This window comes from Papio anubis, chromosome 20 (assembly GCF_008728515.1).
Source record: "Papio anubis isolate 15944 chromosome 20, Panubis1.0, whole genome shotgun sequence".
In the NCBI taxonomy this organism is placed as follows: domain Eukaryota; kingdom Metazoa; phylum Chordata; class Mammalia; order Primates; family Cercopithecidae; genus Papio; species Papio anubis.
Genome location: NC_044995.1, coordinates 9,215,453 through 9,239,120, shown reverse-complemented (window position 1 = coordinate 9,239,120; position 23,668 = coordinate 9,215,453). Strand labels below are relative to the sequence as shown.

General features: G+C 57.7%; 1 protein-coding gene across 15 annotated transcripts; it reads left to right on the top strand.

Moving 5' to 3' along the window:
* The first annotated feature begins 268 nt into the window (after positions 1-268).
* TTYH1 (tweety family member 1) lies at positions 269-21,828 on the top strand. 15 transcript variants are annotated; one of them, XM_031659013.1, is made up of 14 exons: positions 269-522; positions 4,148-4,326; positions 6,315-6,426; positions 7,229-7,449; positions 11,680-11,775; positions 14,266-14,338; positions 14,840-14,915; positions 15,519-15,574; positions 15,782-15,874; positions 16,112-16,204; positions 20,664-20,806; positions 20,937-20,982; positions 21,230-21,310; positions 21,475-21,828. In XM_031659013.1, the coding sequence occupies exons 1-13, from the start codon at positions 397-399 to the stop codon at positions 21,266-21,268; spliced, it is 1,353 nt and encodes a 450-aa protein (XP_031514873.1). In that variant the 5' UTR covers positions 269-396; the 3' UTR covers positions 21,269-21,310; positions 21,475-21,828.
* Positions 21,829-23,668: the final 1,840 nt, after the last annotated feature.

Here is a 23,668-nt window from a genome sequence, read left to right as displayed (position 1 = left end):
TTAGGGTGAAATAACAGTATGAGTGGCCTCTTATGGATAAGGAGGGCTGTTTTCAATCGCGGTGCAAGCCAGCTCTCCGGATGCCACCGACGCCAGCAGCGCGGTACCTGCGCGGGCAGCAGGTGGGAGCCGCGACCACGGTGGGGGCGGGAGGAGGGGGGAGTGGAGCGCCGGAGCCTCCCGACTCCCGCAGTCCCCGCCGCGACCACCAGGGGCAGCACCGTCCCCGCCCGGCCCGCGCCTCCCTCCCCCCAATCTCCGCCCCCCCCCCCCCGCCTCCCCCCCCCGCTCCCGCTCCCCTGAGCCCAGCCAGACCCCGCGCCGCCCGCGCCCCGCTCGACTCCGGAGGCTCCCGCAGCCCCGGCGTCCGCCCCGCTGCCCCCTCCCCCGGGGGCCATGGGGGCGCCCCCGGGCTACCGGCCCTCGGCTTGGGTGCATCTCCTCCACCAGCTGCCCCGCGCCGACTTCCAGCTCCGCCCGGTGCCCAGCGGTTTCGCGCCCCAAGAGCAGGAATACCAGCAGGTGGGACCGGGCGCCAGGGCCTGGGGGCCAGGGCTGGGGGCCGGAGCTCCTGGGTCCCGAGGGAGGAGGGGGCTGGGTCACAGATCTCCTGAGCTCCCCCGGAGGCTGGGGGCCGGCCCGGACTTTGGGGTTGCGAAGGGAGGAGGAGCCTGGGGCTTCCATACCTGGAGGTTCTCCCGGGACGCGCGCTCGCGCGGGGTCCAGACCTCGAGCTCTCTCAATAAGGGAAGGCTGGGGGCCTGGACCCCTGAGTTCATGGAGTGGAGGGGAGGGGGGGCCCGGATTCCCGGGTGTCTGATACCTGCCTGGGAAGCTGGCCTCCAGGGTCATCGGGAGGTTAGGTCTACTCTCCCTGCCCTAAAAGATGACCCAGCCCCACAGGATCAGAGCAGGTCAATATGTCCCAGATAAGGCGGGACCCAGGAGACAGCGGACCTGATAACGGTGGAGGGGAAAACGCTGGCTTCTGGGGTGCTGGGATGGGATTGAAAGTCTGAAATGGGGAAGGGGGCTCAAGGGGCTGAGTGCCAGGGCTGGAAAATGAAGGCGCGCTGGGAGAGAAAGCTTCCTGCCCGTCCCAAGAAAGAAGGGGTGGTCAGGACGCTGCAGGGGTGAGGGCCGAGATGAGGCTGGGTTTGGGGAGCCTCGGGATGACAGACCCGGGTCCCGAGGGTGGGGCCGGTGTGGGAACCTCGCAGAAGCCGGGGTCCCTGGGGAAGGGACCCAGCTCGGGGCAGCTCCAACGGGCGAAAGAGCTGTCCTCTGACCCAGTTTAATTCAAGTCCTTGACTTTGAGATTAATGAGGAGAAAGGCTCGGCAGAGCTGGGCACGCGTGGGGGTGCAGGGAGTCCCGATGTGGCCCCAGGACCCTGCCGATGGGGCCTGAGTCCCTGGGCGCTGTCCTGGGTTGCTCCTGGGAAAAGGGGGCTGGGATTGGAGAGCTCAGGGGGCGTGGAGGGGGTCCCAGAAAAGCGCGGAGGGGATGCGTGCTGTGTTCTGAGCTATTTGGGTCATGGCTGGCACAGCCCTGAGCAGCTCTTCCCCGCCTGCTCCTCGCCCGCCCCCTCTCCCCACACACGGGGACCGCCGTCCCCTCGCCCACAGCCTCGCGATTACACAACGGCCACCTCCAACCCCGCTGCTCCACCGGCTCGGGCCTGGGTCCAGACTCACGCCCGCTCTGGCCCCGAGACCTCCCGAAGCCTTACGCGGGGATCCGCGGCCCCAGTCACCGCCAGAGGCACGGGTTTGGGGGAGCCTCACTCCGCCCCCATGGTCGGGGGTCAGGGTCAGGGTGGCAGGGATGCGCAGGCAGAGCCCCACAGCCGAGTGGGGAGAGGGGGACCCCTCCAGGGACGCGACCACCGTGGGCACAGCTGCAGACACAGCCAGGGCCTCTGGGACACTGGCCCGCGGGGAGGCACACAGCCACACACACACACACTCACCCGCATATGCACAGGCACACACACACGCCCACTTACTGCCAGCACACTCATATGCACACACTCACATATGCACAGGCACACTCAGACACGCCCACTTACTCCCATTACACACACGCTCTCTTACTCCCATTACACACTCACATGCACTCACACACATGCACAGGTACACTCAGACATGCCCATTTACTTTCATTACACACCTGCACACATACATATGCACAGGCACACACACACGTCCACTTAATCTTATTACACACATGCACTCACATATGCACAGGCACACTCAGACACGCCCACTTACTCCCAGTACACACTCACATCTGCACAGGCACACACACGCTCCCATTACACACTCACATGCACACACTCCCATTACACACTCACATCTGCACAGGCACACACACGCCCACTTACTCTCATTATACACCACATGCACACACCTATGCACACACATACCCATTTACTACTCCCACTATGCACTCACACCCACATACAACACGCGCATATGGACACATGCATACACTCACGTGGCTAGACCCACTTACACATACACAATCACACATATGCACACACACACTGCACACAGTGACTCAACACACGCTCACATACACACATAAGCATTTGTTCCCATATACAAGCACACACTGCACTTATATATATATGCTCACACACTCATGCATGCACAGTTACACATACACGTTTATACTCCCATATACACACACATGCACATACACATTGATACATTTCACATTCACATATACACACACACGCACACATATATTGACTCTAACATTCATGTGCACACACACCCTCACATGCAGTCACGCATCCACACACACTCACCCACACTGTTACACACACACAACTGGACCCACTCACAGACCCAAGGAACTGTGCCCAGAACACGCAAATGCCCACAGATGTTCTCATTTGCAGACACCAGTGCACCCAGGAGACACGCTCAGGTGCATCCTCATCTCATGGAGACAACCCAAAGATAAAAACATCCAGTCTCACACCAGAAACACAAACACTGCACACACTTAGGACACACACAACACACCACTGTGCCACTGTGTGTGTGTGTCTGTATGTGTGTGTGTGGACAAAGGCAGAAACACCATGGTTTAGGGGAAACAGCCTTGGCAAGTCCAGAAGTGTGACTCTGATCCCAATGTTGTCCCTCCAAGCTCCGGGGCTCAGTACAAACCCCCTGGGCCACTGTGGTCCTCTGGGCCTCTGGGACCGCACAGGTCAGCTGTAAAATCCCCGCCACGTGGACACCCTGTTATTCTGCAAGGCTTTCCCCACCGCAGAATGTTTCCACTGCCTGCCTCTGTCTGCCCGGGCCTTGGCTCTCTCAGCCTCTCTGTCCTTGTGTGTCTCTCCTGTCTCTATAGTGTTCTCACGCTCTCTCTCCCTTACTCTGCTCTTCTGATTTGATCTCTTTTGCTCTCTGCCTTTTTCTGACTCATGCCCAAACCTTGTCTTATCTTTGTCTCTTTTTTTGGTTGTGTCTTTCTGCCTGAGCCTCCCTCCATCTCTGTCTCTCTCTCTGTTCTGTCTTCATTCTCCCAGTTTCCATTTCTGAGTCTTGCAGACACACACACACACACACACACACACACACGTTGCCACACAGCCCCTCGCCCCGTCTCTGGGTGACAAGCTCAGGTGCAGTGGGGTGTGGCGCTTAGCAGCAGGGGAGACAGTGAGCAGGGAGGAGAGGGGGAGGAAGCACACCTCCCCCAGCCTGGCCCGAGGCACCAGGAACAGGTGCCCCCACACCCCCACTGGCCCCCTGATCCCACACAATTGTGGAGGGGCCTTGGGAAATGCTCCATTCCAACTGCCGGCTGCAGAAGGAAACCCAGGCTCGGAGAAGGGGTGGTTCCTGCTAAAGGTTGCACAGCTATGGGAGGGCAGAGCAGACCTGGGACCCAAGGCTGGGGGCCCCCAGTTGGAAGCTCCCTCCAGCAAGCTGGCCCTGACACCTGGAGCCCCAGCTGCCGGCCTGGGAGGGGCTGGGCCCCAATCTCCCCCAAGATTAGGCCAGGGATGCCTCCCACCTTCACTCTGACGTCCCAGACCCCGACCCCCAAGCCACGCAGGAAGGGGGATCTGAGTGTGGAACACGCTGGTGCCCTCGGAGGCCTGATGTCACCCCCTTCCCCAGGCCTTGTTGCTGGTGGCGGCCTTGGCGGGCCTGGGCTTGGGCCTGAGCCTCATTTTCATCGCTGTCTACCTCATCCGCTTCTGCTGCTGCCGGCCCCCCGAGCCTCCCGGGTCCAAGACCCCCTCGCCCGGAGGAGGCTGCGTCACCTGGAGCTGCATTGTCGCCCTTCTCGCCGGCTGGTAATGGGGCCCCAGGGTGGGTGGGCGGTGGGGACAGGGCTCCCCAAGCTCTCTGCTGGCCTTCCTGGGGGTGTCCTCCGGGGACGTGGAGGAAGCAGACAGGAAGGAGAAAATTCCCTCGTCCCTCTCCCCGCCATTTGCAAGCCCGCTTCAGCACACAGCAGGAAGGACTCTTCCATTCGATGGATGGAGAAAGTGAGGTTCTGGAGAGGAAGTGAATCAAGGGCAGCCATCTGGTGAGAAGGTGCAGGGGCAGTCAGATGGCTTGGTTTTGGTGGCTCTCCCATTGAAGAGCCGTGTGACCTAAGGGAGTGATAGTCTCCCTGGGCCTCAATGTCCACCTCTGTAAAGTGGGTATTACCGTCTCACCCACCTCCTGCTGGGGTAAGATGGAGAGAAAGCACGGTGTCTGGCTTGCAGCTACTCTCAGCCAACGTTAACTGGTGATGTCTGTCATTCCGTCATTCACCAGTTCATTCATTCGACAACTATTTATTGAGTATCTACTATGTGCCAGATACTGACCAAGCCAGGCAAGGAGCCCCTCATGCAGCTTATGTTCTAATCAGGGAGACAGACGATAAATAGATACTCACCCTCCAAGAGCACCTCATCTGTGCCCAGACCTGAGCTGGTCTAATTCCTTCTCACAATAATGCTGCTGGATTCAGGGGTATCAGGCCCAGTTTCCAAAGAGGAAAGCTCAGGGACAGAGGGGAGGTCACCTTTCAAGGCCACGTGGTTTAAGAGGCAGCATGGAGATTCAGACCCAGGTTAGTAGGACCCCGTCACACCCCGCAAAGGGAGTTTAGGGGGCTTCCAATGTGAACACACCACCTACCAAGAGCAAGCTCTGAGCATAGCCCCCTCCCCGGCACAGCGGCACCCACAAGTTACAGACGGCTATCTTCTTCCACAGACGGCGGGGGGGCGGTCCCACAGGGCCAGCGGCCTGCCCCCAGACCCACAGTGGGCAAGGGGAGGGACCTGTATGGGTGCCCTGTATCCAGGACGCTTCCTCCTCCAGCTCTCTGGCGTGGGGGGAGACAGGGGAGGTGGACAAAGGCCCAGTGGGGGAGAGACACGGCCCCAGCCCCCGCAGCCTGGGGGGAACTGGGAACAAGAGGAGCTTTGTAGGACTCCAAACAATGGGGCGGGGACACTGGGCGTCCGACCCCGAGGGATGGGGGTGGAGGCCCAGCCGGGGCTGGGAACTGTGAGGGTGTCAGGCTCCCGCCCCCTCCACTGCGGGACACCGGCCGGGGGCGGGGACGGGAGGGGTCTGGGGCCCCACATTCAGGCCCCACAATGGAGCTCTGTGTGTTGGCAGGGCCCGGGCGGGGGCACGGCTTCTGGCCCATCCTCCAGCCTCCCTCCCACATTCCCTTACTTCCCTCCCAGCTGGCCAGACGCTTGGGTCCCGGGTGGGGGAAGGCTGAGAGCTCCAGGCTCAGCGTCCCCCCCAGGAGATGGTGACAGCTGCCCCCTCGTACCCTTAGGAACCCCCAGCAGGTGGGGGCGGGGGACGTCTCAGCACGAGGGGTTGACGCTGCGGACTCCAAGGACCCTAGGGCACCCTAGGACAGGTGCCAGGAGGGCTGCCTGCCTGGCAAAGGATGCAGGGGAAGGGTGTGGGGCAGGCAGTCATCGGGAGGGGAAGACGGCCCATCCCGAAGCTGGGTGTGACTGGGGTTCTGCTCCAGGGAGGTGCGAGTTAAATCGGGGGCTCCCTCCCCCCTACCACTCCACCCACCATTAGCATCACAATGACGTCCCTCCGCTGGGGGAGTGAGGCCTTCCCGTTACCTTGGCAACCGATGGGGGCCAGGCTGAAGTCGCCCTTTTCCCACGGGCTGGACCAATGGGGTGGGGCTGAGAGATGGGAGGGGTGGATAAGAAGGCGGGGTGGAGGGGATGGGGTGGGAGGGGACGGTGGCCCCCGGGGTCCTGGGACCCGCTGAGATTCCTCTCCCTCCTCCTCCGCTCAGCATTGGCATTGGCATCGGTTTCTATGGCAACAGTGAGACCAGTGATGGGGTGTCCCAGCTCAGCTCCGCGCTGCTGCACGCCAACCACACACTCAGCGCCATTGACCACCTGGTGAGGGGCCAGCGACCAGTGGGACCCCAGACCCACACCCGGATGGGCTCCCCACACCCAAGGACAAAGGGATCCAAACTCAGAGCTAAGACCCCAGGCTTGAAGCTTAGGACCCCAGATTCGGAACTTCATCCTGAGACCCACGGACCTCAGACTGTCCACCCAACCCCCTACCCTGGCTGCAAATTGAGGACCTCACACCCAGGCCCAGCCCTGGACCTTACCTGAAACCCCCAAACCACACAGAAACCAACTACCAGGGACACCAGCCCCTGTCCTCGGGCCAGATCCAGGGCCCCAGACCTGATTCTTGGCCCATAAGCAAGCTCAGGGACCCCCGCCCTGAGGCCCAGGTCCCCGACTTGAGGCTTCAGTTCTGACCTCAGCTCCAGGATTCTGGGCCCTGGGGCTGAGGCCTGGCCCCACCTCAGGCCTTAGATTCCATGTCCAGCTGCAGACCCCAGACCATGGGACCCAGACTTGAGACCCCAGATTCTGGAAGGCAGATGAAAACTTCAGACCTAAAGCTCCAGACTTAATCTCAGTCCTGGGGCTGGACTCACTACCCTGGGCTCAAGCTACCAACCGCCCAGAGCTCTGGACAGAGGCCACAGAACTCCATGAACTTGATGTTGGAGCCCCTCCCCAACCCCTTCCCTTCCTCAATCCTCAGATGTCCCAGACTCCAGATCTCAGACACCCGCTACTGTGCACCCCTCCTTCACCTCTAAAACCCTGGGCCTTGACCGTGGGCTCCCCCAAGGATGTCCTTCCCAGACCTCAGCCCCTGTCCTGTCCCCAGGTGTTGGAGACGGTGGAGAGGCTGGGTGAGGCAGTGAGGACAGAGCTGACCACCCTGGAGGAGGTGCTCGAGCCGCGCACGGAGCTGGTGGCTGCTGCCCGAGGGGCTCGGCGGCAGGCAGAGGCGGTGGCCCAGCAGCTACAGGGGCTGGCCTTCTGGCAGGGAGTGCCCCTGAGCCCCCTGCAGGTGGCTGAAGATGTGTCCTTCGTGGAGGAATACAGGTGAGAGGCTGCTGCTGCTCTTGCTCTCAGTGCCAGCAGCTCTCAGACAGAGTCCCCGGGGGGACAGTTGGCCATGTCTGGAGACAGTTTTGGTGGTGACAGCCGGTGGGGGGCAGTGTGCACCTTCTGGCATCCAGTGGGTAGGGCCCAGGGACTGTTCAACACCCTGCAAGGCACAGGACCCCCCTCCCCACCCATCGGCAGGGAATGATCCAGCCACCATGTCAATTATGACGAGGCTGGCAAGGCTCAGTGGCTCAGGCCTGTAATCCCAGCACTTTGGGAGGCTGAGGTGGGTGGATCACCTGAGGTCAGGAGTTTGAGACCAGCCCGGCCAACAGGGTGAAACCCTGACTCTACCAAAAATACAAAAATTTGCCAGGTGTGGTGGCAGACGTCTGTAATCCCAGCTACTTGGGAGGCTGAGGCAAGAGAATCCCTTGAACCCGGGAGGTGGAGGTTGTGGTGAGCCGAGATTTCGCCATTGCACTCTAGGCTGGGCGATAGAGTGAGACTCCATCTCAAAAAAAAAAAAAAATGATGAGGTCGATAAACCCTGCTGTGGAGGGACAGATCACGGGACCCCATGACCATCCTGACACCCATGTCCTCGCCCATTCACTCACCCACCCCCTCCATCATCACTTCACTCACTTATTCACACATGCGTTCATTCCTTGACTCATTCATTCAGCAAGTCACTCTTGGACTCAGTCACTCCTGAACTAACCCAGCAGGTCACTCACTCACCCGTTCATCCATGTGACACGTGCATTTTTTCAGCACTATTTTTTTTTTTTTTGAGATGGAGTCTCGCTCTGTTACCCAGGCTGGAGTGCAACGGCGCGATCTCAGCTCACTGCAACCTCCGCCTCCCGGATTCAAGCGATTCTCCTGCCTCAGCCTTGGGAGTAGCTGGCATTACAGGCATGCGCCACCACGCCCGGCTGATTTTTGTATTCTTAGTAGAGATGGGGTTTCACCATGTTGGCCAGGCTGGTCTCGAACTCCTGACCTCATGATCTGCCCTCCTAGGCCTCCCAAAGTGTTGTTCCACCCCATTTATTTAGCACCCTCTGGCGAAAGAGGCAGCGGACCTACAGGTTAGCAACCTGCACTTGAAAGCCAGCCAGCCCCTCCCTAACTACACGGCTGCAATCAAGTTACTTTGCAGGCCCCGTCTGTGAAATGGGAATCGGGGCAGCGTCCCCCTTGTTAAATTGTTGTGAACTGTTGAGTTGGCATCTGAGTGCCGAGAAGGGCGATTGGCACAGGGAGAGCACCGCAGAGATGCACAGGAAGTGCAGCTGCCCAGGTAGGGGGGCAGGGCAGTGAGCAAGTGGCAGAAATCCCTGCCACGTGGCTGCGTCCTCTAGGGGGCGCCAGCAAGGGACAAACGCAGAGCAAAACCGTCTGTAAGGTGTTGGGCCATGAGAACTTTGGAGAAAATTACAGAGGGGGCCGGGCACGGTGGCTCACGCCTGTAATCCCAGCACTTTGGGAGGCCGAGGTGGGAGGATCACAAGGTCAAGAGATGGAGACCATCCTGGCTAACACGGTGAAACTCCGTCTCTACTAAAAATACAAAAATTAGCCAAGCGTGGTGGCGGGCACCTGTAGTCCCAGCTACTCGGGAGGCTGAGGCAGGAGAATGGCGTGAACCCAGGAGGCGGAGCTTGCAGTGAGCCGAGATCCCGCCACTGCACTCCAGCCTGGGTGGTGGAGTGAGACTCCGTCTCAAAAAAAAAAAAAAAAAAGAGAGAGAAAGAAAAAAAATTATAGAGGGAGATGAGGTGGAACAGAGTCTGGCAGTTCATCAGGGGGACTGAGAAGGTGGCATTTGGAGGAGAGGAGGCAGGGGGCTGTGCAGCGTCCAGGCAGCCACCATTCCCAGCAGCCACCATGATGGCATCCTCATCGCTCTGACCATTAGTAATCATTCATTCATTCATTCATTCATTCATTCATTCATTCATTCATGCGACGTCAGCTGAGGGCCCTGCCTGCGGGGCATGGGCTGAGATTCAGGAGACCTTCCGGGAGTGGGGAAGGCAGACTGGGGCTGAAAAAGCTGGAGGTCAAGACACACCCGCAGGGCAGCAGATGCAATAGACAGACAGGCCTGAGTTTGCGGAAATCCAGGTCCTGCACCGTGGTCAGGCCCAGGGGCCACACAAGCCGGGCCTCAGCTCCTCCTCCTGGGGGAGGGCAGGGAAGTGGGGGTAGCCATGAGGGTGATGCCAGGGTGTATTCCGGGTGCACCACTGCGAAAGCACCCCACACTTGGGAGTCCCTCGAGAGACAAATCAAGGGCCCTCAAGGGAGTCTTGCGGGAGGCGGCACTTGTGAGGCTGGGGGAAGCAGCCAGAGATGAGGGTAAGGAGTGAAGCCCAAGCTTGTGGGGCCTGCAGAGAATGGCAGGATTAACTGGGCACTTACTATGTGCCAGGCACTGCACTGTTGTTCCCTGGGGGGGGTCCTTCCTCCCAGAACTCCATAGATGGTGGCCGGCTGCTTCCAAGGTAGCCGCAAGCCTCTTGTTCTCTGACCTGGGGTTCTTGGCCTCACGGATTCCAAGGAATGGGATCTTGGGCCATGCGGTGAGTGTTATAGCTGTATTAGAAGCCATGGGTCACGGAAGAGAACCGTGGAACCCAGCGACTAGTGTTCAGCTTGATTAGGACGAACCCAGGCACTGAGCAGTGCAGGAACAAAGGCAAGCCTTTAGCCCGATTGGGGGTAGCAACGGGCACCTGGCTGCATCAGGAGCACAGCAGACACCCTGCTGGATCCGGAGGGGTGGAAGTCAGTGGCGGGTCTGCGACTGCGGCAAATAGCAGTGGTGGACGGCGAGTAAAACTCAGCTCGAGCCATAGCAGACATGGACCAGAGGAGTGTGCAGTTGCAAGATTTAATAGAGTGAAAATAGCCCCCATACAAACGGAGGGGATCCAAAGCAGGTAGCCGTTGCAGGCTGGAATGCCGGGGGTTTATATCCCGATCACTGTCCCTCCCCCTGTGCCCTCAGGCGATGGATGATTGGCTATTTCTTTACTTCCTGTTTTTGCCTAATTAGCATTTTAGTGAGCTCTCTTTGCTACCTGATTGGTCAGGTGTGAACTAACTTGCACGCCCCGTGTTTAAAGGTGGAGGTGGTCACCTTCCCAGCTAGGCTTAGGGGTTCTTGGTGGGCTTAGGAAATCCAGCTGGTCCTGTCTCTCACTGTGGTTTGGGTGCTTGCACCTCCTGAATCGTGGTGGGCGCTTTGCAGATATTTAAGTATTAACTTTTTTTTTTTTCCCATTTTTGAGGCTGAGTCTCACTCTTGTTGCCCAGGCTGGAGTGCAATGGCGCCATCTTGGCTCACTGCAACCTCCACCTCCTGGATTCAAATGATCTCCTGCCTCAGCCTCCCAAGTAGCTGGGATTACAGGTGTGCACCACTACACCCGGCTAATTGTATTTTTAGTAGAGACAGGGTTTCACCATGTTGGCCAGGCTGGTCTCAAACTCCTGACCTCAAGTGATCCGCTCGCCTCAGCCTCCCAAAGTGCAGGGATTACACTGCACCCGGCCAAGTGTTAACTGTTAAATAACATCTCAGTTCCCTCTTTCATGCTCAGGCTAACCTCTAAGTGTGTCCACGTACCTGGCACTCTCTGAGCACTTCTAGTCACGCATCCCACTTGGGGCAACATTCTCAAGCCAGTGGTGCTGCGCTCCCCACGTTGCAGGTGGGGAAACTGAGGAACGAGAGGCTAAGGTTACCTAGACAGAGTTACCCGGCTGGTTAAGCGGAGGGGCTGGGATTGAGACCAGGCAGCCTCTGCCTCCAGACGTTTGCCCTCAGGGGATGCGATGGGCTCCTCGGTGCAGTCTGAGAAGGAATATCTCCACTCTGCAGGGCGGGGTCGGTGATGGGGAGCTCGGAGAGGACACATCACATGTCCCTGGTCCAGGGCACGTGTGTGCGGCCCAGCCAGGGGATAGTCCCAGGTGCTCAGGACCTGTATTCTAAACCTCTCCAGTGACCCATCTCCTGATGAGCCCATTTCACAGATGAGCTGGGCTGTGGCCCAGACACAGTAAATAGCAGGAGGCTGAGCTTGGAGGATAGTGAATGTGAGGCTGAGCTGGGGGTGCGGGGTGAACGTTGGTGGCGGGGTTGCTGTTCCGCCGGGGTGCCTGGAGGCAGGTTTGTGGTTTCAGCCCTACCATCTCCCCTCCCAGGTGGCTGGCCTATGTCCTCTTGCTGCTCCTGGAGCTGCTGGTCTGCCTCTTCACCCTCCTGGGCCTGGCGAAGCAGAGCAAGTGGCTGGTGATCGTGTAAGTGTAGGCAGTAGGGGTTCCCCAGTGCGTGCCTGGCACTCTCCTGGCAGGCAGGACCTCAGTCTTACAACTGTCCTACACGGAGGACGGTGGTCCTTCAGGGCTGGGTACACACGAAGAAAAGAGTCAGAGTAGCCCAGGAGGGAGGCGGAGACAGACCTGAAAACAGGCAGCCCTCACAGTATGAAGTATGCTGGAATCATGGCAGAAATAATCATTGTGTTTGCAATAAAGATGAGGATGAGACCAGGTGCTGTGGCCCACGCCTGTAGTCCCAGCACTTTGGGAGGCTGAGCTGGGTGGATCATGAGGTCAGGAGTTCGAGACCAGCCTGACCAACATGGAGAAACCCCGTCTCTACTAAAAATACAAAAATTAGCCGGGTTTGGTGGTATGTGCGTCTGTAGTACCAGGTATTCAGGAGGCTGAGGCAGGAGAATTGCTTGAACCCGGGGGGTGGAGGTTGCGGTGAGCCGAGATCATACCATTGCACTCCAGCCTGGGCGACAGAGTGCAAAAAAAAAAAAAAAAAAAAGATGAGGATGATGATCTATTGAGGGTCATGCATGCTGATTCCTTCAGATAAAGGAGTTACCATAAGACTCCATGTGGCCGGTCAGGGACCTGAGGCAGAGGGTGGCCAAGTCCGAGGCTGAGCGGCCCTTAAGTGTCGTGGCAGAGCCGCAGGACCACGCTTATTTCGTAGATCACTCTACGCGCCCGACACTCTTCTCTGTACTACCCTGGAGTGCCTCATGCCCACCCTGTGAGGAAGGTGCTTCCTTCTCCCTGTTTTTTATTTTTGTTTTTTATTTTTTATTTTTTTTGAGACAGAGTCTCGCTCTGTCACCCAGGCTGGAGTGCAGTGGCCGGATCTCAGCTCACTGCAAGCTCCGCCTCCCGGGTTTATGCCATTCTCCTCCCTCAGCCTCCCAAGTTGCTGGGACTACAGGTGCTCACCACCTCGCCCGGCTAGTTTTTTGTATTTTTTAGTAGAGACGGGGGTTTCACCGGGTTAGCCAGGATGGTCTCAATCTCCTGACCTCGTGATCCGCCCGTCTCGGCCTCCCAAAGTGCTGGGATTACAGGCTTCGGCCACCGCGCCCGGCCTATTTTTGTTTTTTATTTTGAGAAGGTCTTGCTTTGTTGCCCAGGCTGGAGTGCAGTGGCACGATCTCGGCTCACTGCAGCCTCTGTCCCCTGAGGCTCAAGTGATCCCCCCACCTCAGCCTCCAGAATAGCTGGGACCATAGGCTCATGCCACCACTCCCGGCTAAGTTTTTTTTTGAGATGGAGTTTAGCTCTTATTGCCCAGGCTGGAGTGCAGTGGTGCGATCTCGGCTCACTGCAACCTCTGCCTCCTGGGTTCAAGCGATTCTCCTGCCTCTGCCTCCCAAGTAGCTGGGATTACAGGCATGTGCCACCATATCTGGCTAAGTTTGTATTTTTAGTAGAGACGGGGTTTCTCCATGTTGGTCAGGATGGTCTCGAACGCCTGACCTAAGGTGATCCGCCCGCCTCTGCCTCCCAAAGTGTTGGGATTACAGGCATAAGCCACCGCGCCTGGCCTAAGTTTTGCATATTTTTGTAGAGATGGAGTCTCGCTATGTTGCCCAGGCTGGTCTCGATCTCCTGGCCTCAAGTGATCTGCCTGCCTCAGCCTTCCAAAGTGCTAGGTTTACAGGCACAAGCTACCACACCCGGCCCTTCTCCCTGTTTAACAGAGGGAGAGACTGAAGATCAGAGAGGCTGGGCCACTTGCTCAGGGCCACACAGCTAGAAGTGCCAGAGCTGGGATTTGAACCAGGCAGGCCATTCCCATTGGAGGAGTCCCTGCATCCTCTCTGGCCCTGGTGGGGTGGGGCAGAGTTGAACTCGTGCCTCCATTGTCCCTGAGAGAGTGGGAGAGACCCCGCGAAGGCTTGCAGACAGGTAAACCTAGCCAACACGGGGCAAGTCTGGGACTGGAGGCCAGGCCTTCAGTTTGGGGACCCCTGGGTGCCCTTCCAGCTTGTTGGTCACCCTACCAATGCTGACACGCCCCCTGCACCCCTCCCCACCTGGAAAGTCCAGAGACTTTCAGATTTCAGCCTTGGAACTGTCTCCCATTCTCAGAGGAGACAGGGCAGAGCCAGAGGCTGACCAGGCTGTGGGTGGACTTGGGAACCTTTGGGGGAAGTGAGCCCAGAGGTGAGCAGTCACTGTCTCAGGGTCCTGGAGCTGGGATCCAAGCCACGACCCCCTAGCCCAGGGCCCTGCTCATACCCCACACCCTGCTCATCTGGGCAGGAGCCAGATGTCCAGCTGGACGTCAGCAGCCACCGGCCCACCCCCCACCACCGAACTTCTGTGTCCCTAATTCTGATCCTCCAGGCTCCAGAGGTGGGTGTGGGGTTGGGGGGGCGGCTGTGATGGGATTTGGGGTGTGGAAAGAGGCTAGGCTAGGAGATTAAGAACCCCAGGCTGATCCTCCCTCCCCCACTCTAGGATGACGGTCATGAGTCTCCTGGTTCTCGTCCTGAGCTGGGGCTCCATGGGCCTGGAGGCAGCCACGGCCGTGGTGAGTGCCGGGGCCGGGCCATTGGGCTCTGGGACTCAGGGGGCCTGGAGACTTCAACTTCTGGATCCTGGGATGGCATGGCTTAGCAGAGAAAGGAATTGAGGGGCACGATCACAGCTCTGAGGTTTAGGGCTGGTTTCCTGGGTCCTGAGTGGGTACAGGTTGGTGTCCTGGACGCTTAGGCTGTAATGGAGGAGGGGCTGGAAGCCTGGATTCCTAGGAACGAGTGAGGAGGGGCTGGGGGTCTGGACTCCTGGGTGCGAGGGAGGAGAAGCTGGGGGCCTAGACTCCTGGGTCTGAGGGGGAGGAGGGGCTGGGACCTGGACTCCTGGGTCTGAGGGAGGAGGGGCTGGGGCCTGGACTCCTGGGTCTGAGGGAGGATGGGCTGGGACCTGGACCCCTGGGTGCGGAGGGGAGCCGGGGAGCCAGGCACTGGGTGCTGTGGAAGTGCGGAATCGGGGCAGTTTCAGGTTTGAGCCCCTTTTCTGTTGCCTCACACAGGGCCTCAGTGACTTCTGCTCCAATCCAGACCCTTATGTTCTGAACCTGACCCAGGAGGAGACAGGGCTCAGCTCAGGTGATTTCCAAGGGCCCGGTGGGTCCGCCGGGTTGGGCAGTGCAGGCCCTGGCTTCCTCAGGCCTCCTCTGTGCCCGGTCCTGCCCAGGGTGGGGTGGGGGTACAGCCCGCCAGGCGAGACCCAGCCCTCTGGAAGGGAAGCAGGGCTCCTGGCCACTCCTCAGCTGGGAGCCCTCCTGGAGCCCCGCCACCGCCCAAACCCTCATCCCTTCCGCTCCCGCTGGCAGCGCCTCTCCTGGTGCGCTGGAAAAGAGGGCGGGATTAATACGCTGGTGCCAGGAAGAGAGAGGAGGGTCAGGAAAGGGTGCTTCTGGGCGTCAGGAATGGGGGCTTTCACCCCCTGGAGAAAACTGGGGAGCACCATTAAGTCAGGGTTTCCCAGGGAGTACAGGGATGCGCACCAGCGCCTGCTCTGGCTGTGGCAGGAGCAGAAGGGACGCGGGGCTGGCGGGTCTCTGAAGGTAAGGCCATCTGGCTCCAGGAGGCCTCCAGAGCTGGGCTGAGGCCCCTAACCCTGCTAAACCCCCAGTCCCCGGCCTTCCCCCGGGAGGTCCCTGGGGGCCCAGGCTCATGGCCTCCTCCCCTCTCCTCCTCCCACTTCAGACATCCTGAGCTATTATTTCCTCTGCAACCAGGCCGTCTCCAACCCCTTCCAACAGGTTAGGGCTGCGGGCAAGGGAAAGGGGTGTTGAGGGAACCAGAAATCTGGACTCTGAAGGGAGGGGGAGGGACTGGGGCTGGGGCCTGGACTCCTGGGTTCCGGGGAGGATGCAGGCCAGGGGCCCGAGTGCTGTGTCCGGAGGAGAGGAAAGAGGGCCGGGGGCGTCGACTCCTGGGTCCTCCTCCCTCCCTTTCTCTTTCTGCAGAGGCTGACTCTGTCCCAGCGAGCTCTGGCCAACATCCACTCCCAGCTGCTGGGCCTGGAGAGAGAAGCTGTGCCTCAGTTCCCTTCAGCGCAGGTCGGTGGGTGGGCGCTCCCCAGACACGGGGACCCCAAGGGGAAGGCGGGAGGGGCGCGGTGGAGCTGTGGGGCGTAGGTGGGACCCAAAGAACCGCACCCCTTGGCCGTGTGTGGGCGGGGCCCTATCTTGTGGGCGGGGCCGCAGAGCTGGGCGGGGCCCTATCTTGTGGGCGGGGCCAGGGCGCTGGGTGAGCCTGACGAGTAGGTGGGAAAACGACCTGTGCTCGCCCTGCAGAAGCCTCTGCTGTCCTTGGAGGAGACTCTGAATGTGACAGAAGGAAACTTTCACCAGTTGGTGGCACTGCTGCACTGCCGTGGCCTGCACAAGGTGAACCCCCTTCCCCTTCCCAATTTCTTCTCCCACGGGGAGTCTTGGGAGCCTCTGCCTCGACCCACAGAACTAGCTCCTTCCTCTCCTTGGACCCCTGCCATTGCGCCTGAGGCTATCTCTGTATCCTCTGTTTATATGATTTATCTGTCCTGTATCTATTCTCTACCTGTCGTCTACCTACCTATCAAGCATTATCCATATTCCTTCCCTCCTCCCTCCCTTTCCCCCCACCAACTCCCGCACTCCTCCCTGGGTCCCCATCCCACCCTCCCCGTCCATTCCTGCCACCTTTTCCTTCCTTGTCTTCTCTCCTCTCTCCTTCCTCCTGCCTCTCCCTCCCTCCTAGAGGCTGCCGCTCAGTGAGTTCAGGACTAAGACTGCCTGGGTTCCAGTCCTAGCTCTTGACCAAGGGCAAGTCACCTAACTTCTCTGTACCTCAGTTAGTTCCCTCACTTATAAAACTGGGATTGCAAGAGTGGGCACCTGTCCAGCTCCCCTGGGGCGTATGCTGTTCATACACTGGACAGGCAGGGGCGGGCAGGGTGCCCAGGAGGAAAGATATCTGGTGTCCTGCGGACTCCGGCTTGGGCTTTGCTGTAGGCTGCACGGCCGCAGGCAGGTGAGCATGGCTGACTCTGCTTCCCACCCGTACCGTGAGGAAGGACGAGTGTTATTATTATTATTATTATTTTTTTACTGGATGGTCGTGAGGATTGAAAAAAAAAAAAATTCCCTTATAAAACAGTAGGAGCTGATCGGGCGCAGAGGCTCACACCTGTAATCCCAGCACTTTGGGAGGTCGAGGCGGGCGGATCACCTGACGTCAGGAGTTCAAGACCAGCCTGGCCAACATGGTGAAACCCCATCTCTACTAAAAATACAAAAAGTTAGCCAGGCGCGGTGGTGGCGCGCACCTATAATCCCAACTACTCGGGAGGCTGAGGCAGGAGAATTACTTGAACCCATGAGGCAGAGGTTGCAGTGAGCCGAGATTGCGCCACTGCACTCCAGCCTGGGCGACAAGAGCGAAACTCTGTCACAAACAAACAAACAAAACCAGTGAGAGCTGTTCGAAAACACACACCCGAGGATGCCTTTCCCCGGCCAGTCTGCCCATCAAAGACCGCACATGTGCATAGCTTCACCGAGTACCTGACCCTGTTGCGTTTCACAGGTGGTAACTCATCGATGACTCATAACAATGCTATGAGGAAGGAACTATGATTATCCCACTGAACAGACTTAGAAGATGAGGTGCAGAGTTGAGGGACTTTCCCAAGGTCCCACGGCCAGCCAGCCCGTGCACACTGAAGAGAGAGGGACGTTCCGGAGGGCCCCACCCTCTGCCCCCCACAGCCAGGCAGTTGCCCAGTCTTGTCCTTTCTGCTTCTGGAATGCCTTTATCCATCTACTCTCAATGCCCAATGCCCCTACTGCAGCTGAGGCCTCGTTCTGTCTGCTGGAGAAGGAAGCATGGTCCCTTCCCCATCTGTCCCCCCATGGACCCTAGAATAGGGCTGCCAGATTCAGCAAACAGCAAACCACTCTGCTATAAGTATGCCCGGTGCAATGCTGGGGAGATACTTACCCTAGAAAATTATGTATCTGTCCTCCTCCCTTCCTTCCCTCCCTCCACAAAGGGGTCCGGGAGGCCTATATTCCAGCCCAGTTTCTGCCTAGGCCACAGAAAACTGCCTGGATCCCGGTTTATCCTTATGGGCATCTGATATTCAAATTGAACTGGAAGTCCTGAATTTGATCTGGCAACCCTACCCAAAAGGGATTCATCTACACCATACCTGGACCTGAGCTTTCCCTGGTCTGGCTCAGACGGACCCCTTCTGTGGCTCCCACTGCCCCCCACCCTTCTGAAATTGGCATTCCGAAAAGGGAGTGGGGAGCAAGCACTGAAGCCATGTTCAGAATGGCCGACTATTGAGCTGGGAAAGGTTGGGCCCCCACCCAGCCCAGGGCTGCCCTGATCTTTTGCATAAGGATAAACTGGGGTCCAGGCACTTTTCTGTGGCCTAGGCAGAAACTGGAATACAGGCCCCCAGACTCCTTCGTGGAGGGAGGGAAGGGAAGGAGGAGGACAGATCACTCTACCCTCCCCTACAGCTGCACCATGAGAACCTGGGCCTCCATCTCCCCTGTCAGGGCATCAGGGTCCTCACAGATTAAAAATCAAGAATAATCAGCCAGGCCAGGCACTGTGGCTCATGCCCCTAATCCCAGCGTTTTGGGAGACCAAGGTGGGTGGATCACCTGAGGTCAGGAGTTTGAGAACCGCCTGGCTAACATGGCAAAATCCCATCTCTACTAAAAATACAGAAAAACTAGCCAGGCGTGGTGGCGCACCCCTGCATTCCCAGCTACTTAGGAGGCTGAGGAACGAGAATTGCTTGAACCGGGGTGGTGGAGGTTGCAGTGAGCTGAGATCATGCCACTGCACTCCAGCCTGGGCGACAGAGTAATCATCCATCTCAAAGAAAAAAAAAAAAAATAGAGGGGGCTGGGCATGGGTGCCTTGTGCCTATAATCCCAGCACTTTGGGAGGCCCAGTGGGGCAGATCAGAACTCCTTGAGCTCAGGAGTTCAAGACCAGCCTGGCCAACATGGTGAAACCCCATCTCTATTTTAACATTAAAAAAAAAAAAATCAACAATAAGGGACATCAGGGATGAGGAGGAAGGAGGGTGTGCGCCGGAGCCTAAGTGAATCAGCTCCATCTCACTTCTGCCCTTTCCAGACTGTGTGACTCCGGACAAGTAGCTTGCCCTCTCTGGGCTGCAACTTCTTTCCACCATTGCAAAAGGCAGCAGCGTGTGGGGGTCAGTGTCTGCCTGGCAGGGCTGTTGTGAGGATGAAGGACAGTGTGCATGTACCAATACTCTCCAAACAGAGCCTCCATTGCCCTGATAGGTCCCTACCCCTGCCCTCACTGGCTTAGTAACAGACACCCCACCTCAACCAGGTGCTCCTGCCAGAAACTCAGGCTTATCCTCCCACAACCAGCTCCCTGCTCTTACCTCCCACAACCATTCTCGGAACAAGTTCTGTTGGCCCTTCCTCTGAAACCTATCTGGACTCCCACCACTGTTCCTACCTCCACCACTGTGCCCAGGTTCCCGCATCCTAAACGCCATGACCGCAGGGGCCTCTTCCCTGTCCCCCCCTCGCCTACCCCCATCTGTCCTGCATGCAGCAGCCAGCCAGCCGGGTGATCCTTTTAAAACACAATCCGATCAAGTTCTTCCTCTGCTTAAAACCCTTGGTGATTCCCCCTGGACACGGATTAAAATCCCTGCTCCTCGCCCTGACCTACAAGGGCCTGGATGGTCAGTCCTGGATACGTCTGCCTCTGGCCTCAGCCCTTCCCAGCTTCCTCTGCACAGCCCTCTGCCTGGCTCCTTCCTGGAGGACCCATCCCTGCTGGTGGGGTCACCCGACCTACTCCCACCCTGCACTGACCCTCGCCCTCCTACCTCGTTGCACACACCACCCTCTGAGATGAACTTCTCTGTCCTGTTTACCAAAGTTTCCTGGTACTGGGGGCAGCGCCCGCGGCGGAGCAGGCTCTGTCAACCCCCACTGAGTGCATTAGGCTGTGCAGGTGCTTAGCATTCGGTGAAGGCCGCTTCTGCTGATTTCTTGGGATGACAGTCATCAGAGCCAGCATTTGTTGGCGTGTTGAGTGTGTATTGTGTGTGTGGTGTCATCCTGAGCCACTGGTTGGTTCTTTTACGTGCCGTTCCATGTGCTGTAGCCCCCACGGACACTTGACTGGGTGCAGAGTTGCTGTTGGTTGCCACACTGCGGGAGGGGGTCCTCCTGGCATCTGGTGGGTGGAACTGAGCGGTGCTGCTCAGCACCCCACAACACACAGGGCAGTGCCGTCACCACAGAGAATGATCTGGCTCAAAATGTCAGCAGGGCCCAGCTTATGAAGCCCTCACCCCTGGGCCAAGGCGGAGCTGGCGGTGGCTGGCCTGCGGGCGCTTGGTACAGGAGAGGATGCTTCTGCAGGGGGTGCCGCTGCCGGGACGCAGAAGGGAAACAGGAGGGGCAGTTCTCAGGTTCCGGGGCAGATGAAGATGGAGGAGAGGGCCCAGGGCTGGTGGGAGATGCTGGACTGGTTCTGGATGTGGGGTGCTGGTGGGGAAGGATCCATGTGAAAGGGAGATGGGGACCTGCAATGACACAGGGTTGGGGGGGAGTGTGCAGCTCAGGAGACGCCAAGTCTGGAGTCTGTGCAATTAATTCCTGAGTGCCAGGCCTATCACACCAACGACCCCACTGTATTCTCAGAACTGCCCTTTGACAGGGGAAACTGAGTCACAGAGCAGTCAGCTGACGTGTGCAGTACCACAGCTGGGAGGACAGCCAGACTGGTGTGCACAGTGTGTGCTGGTGGGGGAGGGGGTGGGGACACTGCCCGATGACGCCCTCCCCTCAGGACTATGGCGCAGCCCTGCGGGGCCTGTGCGAAGACGCCCTGGAAGGCCTGCTCTTCCTGCTGCTCTTCTCCCTGCTGTCCGCAGGAGCACTGGCCACTGCGCTCTGCAGCCTGCCCCGAGCCTGGGCCCTCTTCCCACCCAGGTCAGGAGCGGGGGAGGGCAGGGTCCTGGGGAGCGGGGGCAGCACCTGGGGACCATGGTTGGGGTGGGGGGTGCAGCCTCCTGATGGGTCCCCATCCCGCCTCTCTGCCATGCCCCGCATCAAACCCCAGTGACGACTACGATGACACAGACGATGACGACCCTTTCAACCCTCAGGTACTGGACGCCTGGGCCTGAGGGAGGAGGGGCTGGGGGTCCTGGACTCCTGGGTCTGAGGGAGGAGGGGACTGGGGGTCTGGACTCCTGGGTCTGAGGGAGGAGGGGACGGGGGGCCTGGACTCCTGGGTCTGAGGGAGGAGGGGCTGGGGGCCTGGACTTGGGCCTGAGGGAGGAGGGGCAGGGCTCCCACAGTACAAAACCAATTCCCACTCCATTCCCTCCTCTCCCCTGAATCTTCCAGCAGGAATCCAAGCGCTTTGTGCAGTGGCAGTCGTCTATCTGAGCCCCTCCTCCCTGCTGGACTGGACCCTGGCTCCCCTCTTCGGTGAGCTTCCAAAGGACACCCCCAGCTCCTACAGCCTGGCCTCTGCCCTCTCCTCCTGCCCTCTGAGCTGCTCCAGGCATGGGCTGCGTGCTTCCTGCTGGGTGGATCACACGGGGCAGGCCCTCCCACCTGCATCACTGCCCGGTCTCTCCCTCTCTCTGCAGTTCCTTCCCTGGCTGCCGGAGGAGACCCCACTAACCCAGCCTGCCTGGGCTCTGACCACTAACACTCTTGGCCACGGACAGCCCGCACAGGACCGCCTCCCTGTCCTTGGCCTTGGGAGTAGCTGAGGGGGCAGACTAGGGAGTAGGGCTGGCAGGGGAGGGGGCAGACAGCCTCACACCCTTCATCCCTGGCTGCCGGTCCCATCCTTGGAGGGACTGAGCTGGTGCGGGGGACATGAGTCCCCCTGCTGCCCCCGCCACATCCCAGTGGGCTCTGACCCCCTGATCTCAACTCGTGGCACTAACTTGGAAAAGGGTTGATTGAAAATAAAAGGGAAGACTATTTTACAAGCAGCTGAGTCCTCCTTATTTCTCCTCTCCCTTGATTCGGGGCTGTGACATCCTCCCTGCTGTCCTCTCTCCCCTGGCCTCCCAGCCGCCAGGAATTTCTGTGCCTGTCCAGGCTCAGCAGGGGCTCCAAAGACATGGTTTTTTTTTTTTTAAAAAAAAAATCAAAAAACAAAAAGAACCCTTTCTTCTGATTCTAAAAGTAATACATGTGTTCTGATATAGGAAGATACAGACATCTCTGGCACAGAATAGATGGCCTAGAAATAGATCTAAGTGTGTGTGTGTGTGTGTGTGTGTGTATATACACACGCATGACAGAAGACAGATTTCAAGTCAGTGTGGAAAGGACGGTTGGTTTAGCAGCAGTAGTGACATATCGGCTCTCCATCTGGCCAAAACCTTCTATAGATAAGATGGGTGGAAGATCTGGATGTGTACAAGTAAAGGCACAGAAGAATTTCAGGAGAAATTAGGAGGGTGGGTATGGTGGTGCATGCCTGTGGTGCCAGCTACGCGGGAGGCTGAGGCTCCTGGCTTGAGCTCGTTTCGAGGCTGCAGTGAGCTGTGATCATGCCACTGCACTCCAGCCTGGGCAACAGAGCAAGAGCCTGTCTCTTAAAAAAAAAAAAAAAAAAAAGACAAAAAACAGAGAGAGGCTGGCTGCGGTAGCTCATGACTGTAATCCTAGCAGTTTGGGAGGCCAAGATGGGTGGATCCCTTGAGGCCAGGAGTTTGAAAGCAGAGTGGCCAACACAGTGAAACCCCGTCTCTACTTAAAAAAAAAAAAATTAGCTGGGCGGGGTGGTACAAGCCTGTAACCCCAGCTACTCGGGAGGCTGAGGCAGGAGAATTGCTTGAACTCAGGAGGCGGAAGTTGCACCCACTGCACTCCAGCCTGGGTGACCGAGTGAGACTCCATCTCTGGTGGGGGGGGAAAAAAAGAGAGAAATTAGGAGAATATTTGTATGTTGTCTGCATGTTGTATAACTGGGTAGGGAACGTGGGGAGGGAGGAGTTTCAGCAAGAGATCATAAAACCAGAAAGGAAAAGATAGCTTATTTGACAAATTATAGATGGAAAAAAATGCCGTAAAGTCAAATGGCAAATTGGTAGACTGGGGAACAGTGAGAGAGAGTGTGAGAGTGTGTGTGTGTGTGTGCATGTGTGTTAAAAGTTGTGATGCAGAAATAGATTATTCTTAAAAGATATAATCTAAATATATTCTTAACAGATATAATCTACAAAAGCTTTCATAAACTAAGAAAAAGACAACCCATTTAAAAGTAATCGACTGAGATGAATATTCAATAAAGTAAAAATTCCAACATCAGTAAACAGACAAAAAGATTCAAACTCTAATAACTGGCAAATGCAGTTTGAAAGAATGAGAGACTACTCTTTTTCACTACCCAGATACAATAAAATTAACAAGAGTGCTGACGTCCTGGGCGGGCAAGGATCTGGAGGAACAGGCACTCGAAACACTTCTGAGGCTGCAAACTGCCACTATCCCTTAAAAAAAAAAAATGTGCTTGTATGTGATCAGATCAAAACTGCATACACCCCATGCCCCAACAATCCTGCTTTTGGGAACTGATTTACAGAAAAAGACACACAGGCCTCTGAAAACTTATATTTAGAGCTGCCTGTTACAACGATACCACTTTGATCAGCTAAACCCTGAAAACAAACATCCACAAAAAGAGAAGTCCCATAAATCACCTGACAGCAGGGCTCTTTCTGGAAGAAACCAGCTCTTGGCTGAGTTGAGGACGTAAGGGAAAAACCTGGCAGAGAGGAGATATCAGGGCAGGGTGTGGCAGACAGCAGTGGCAGAGTGGAC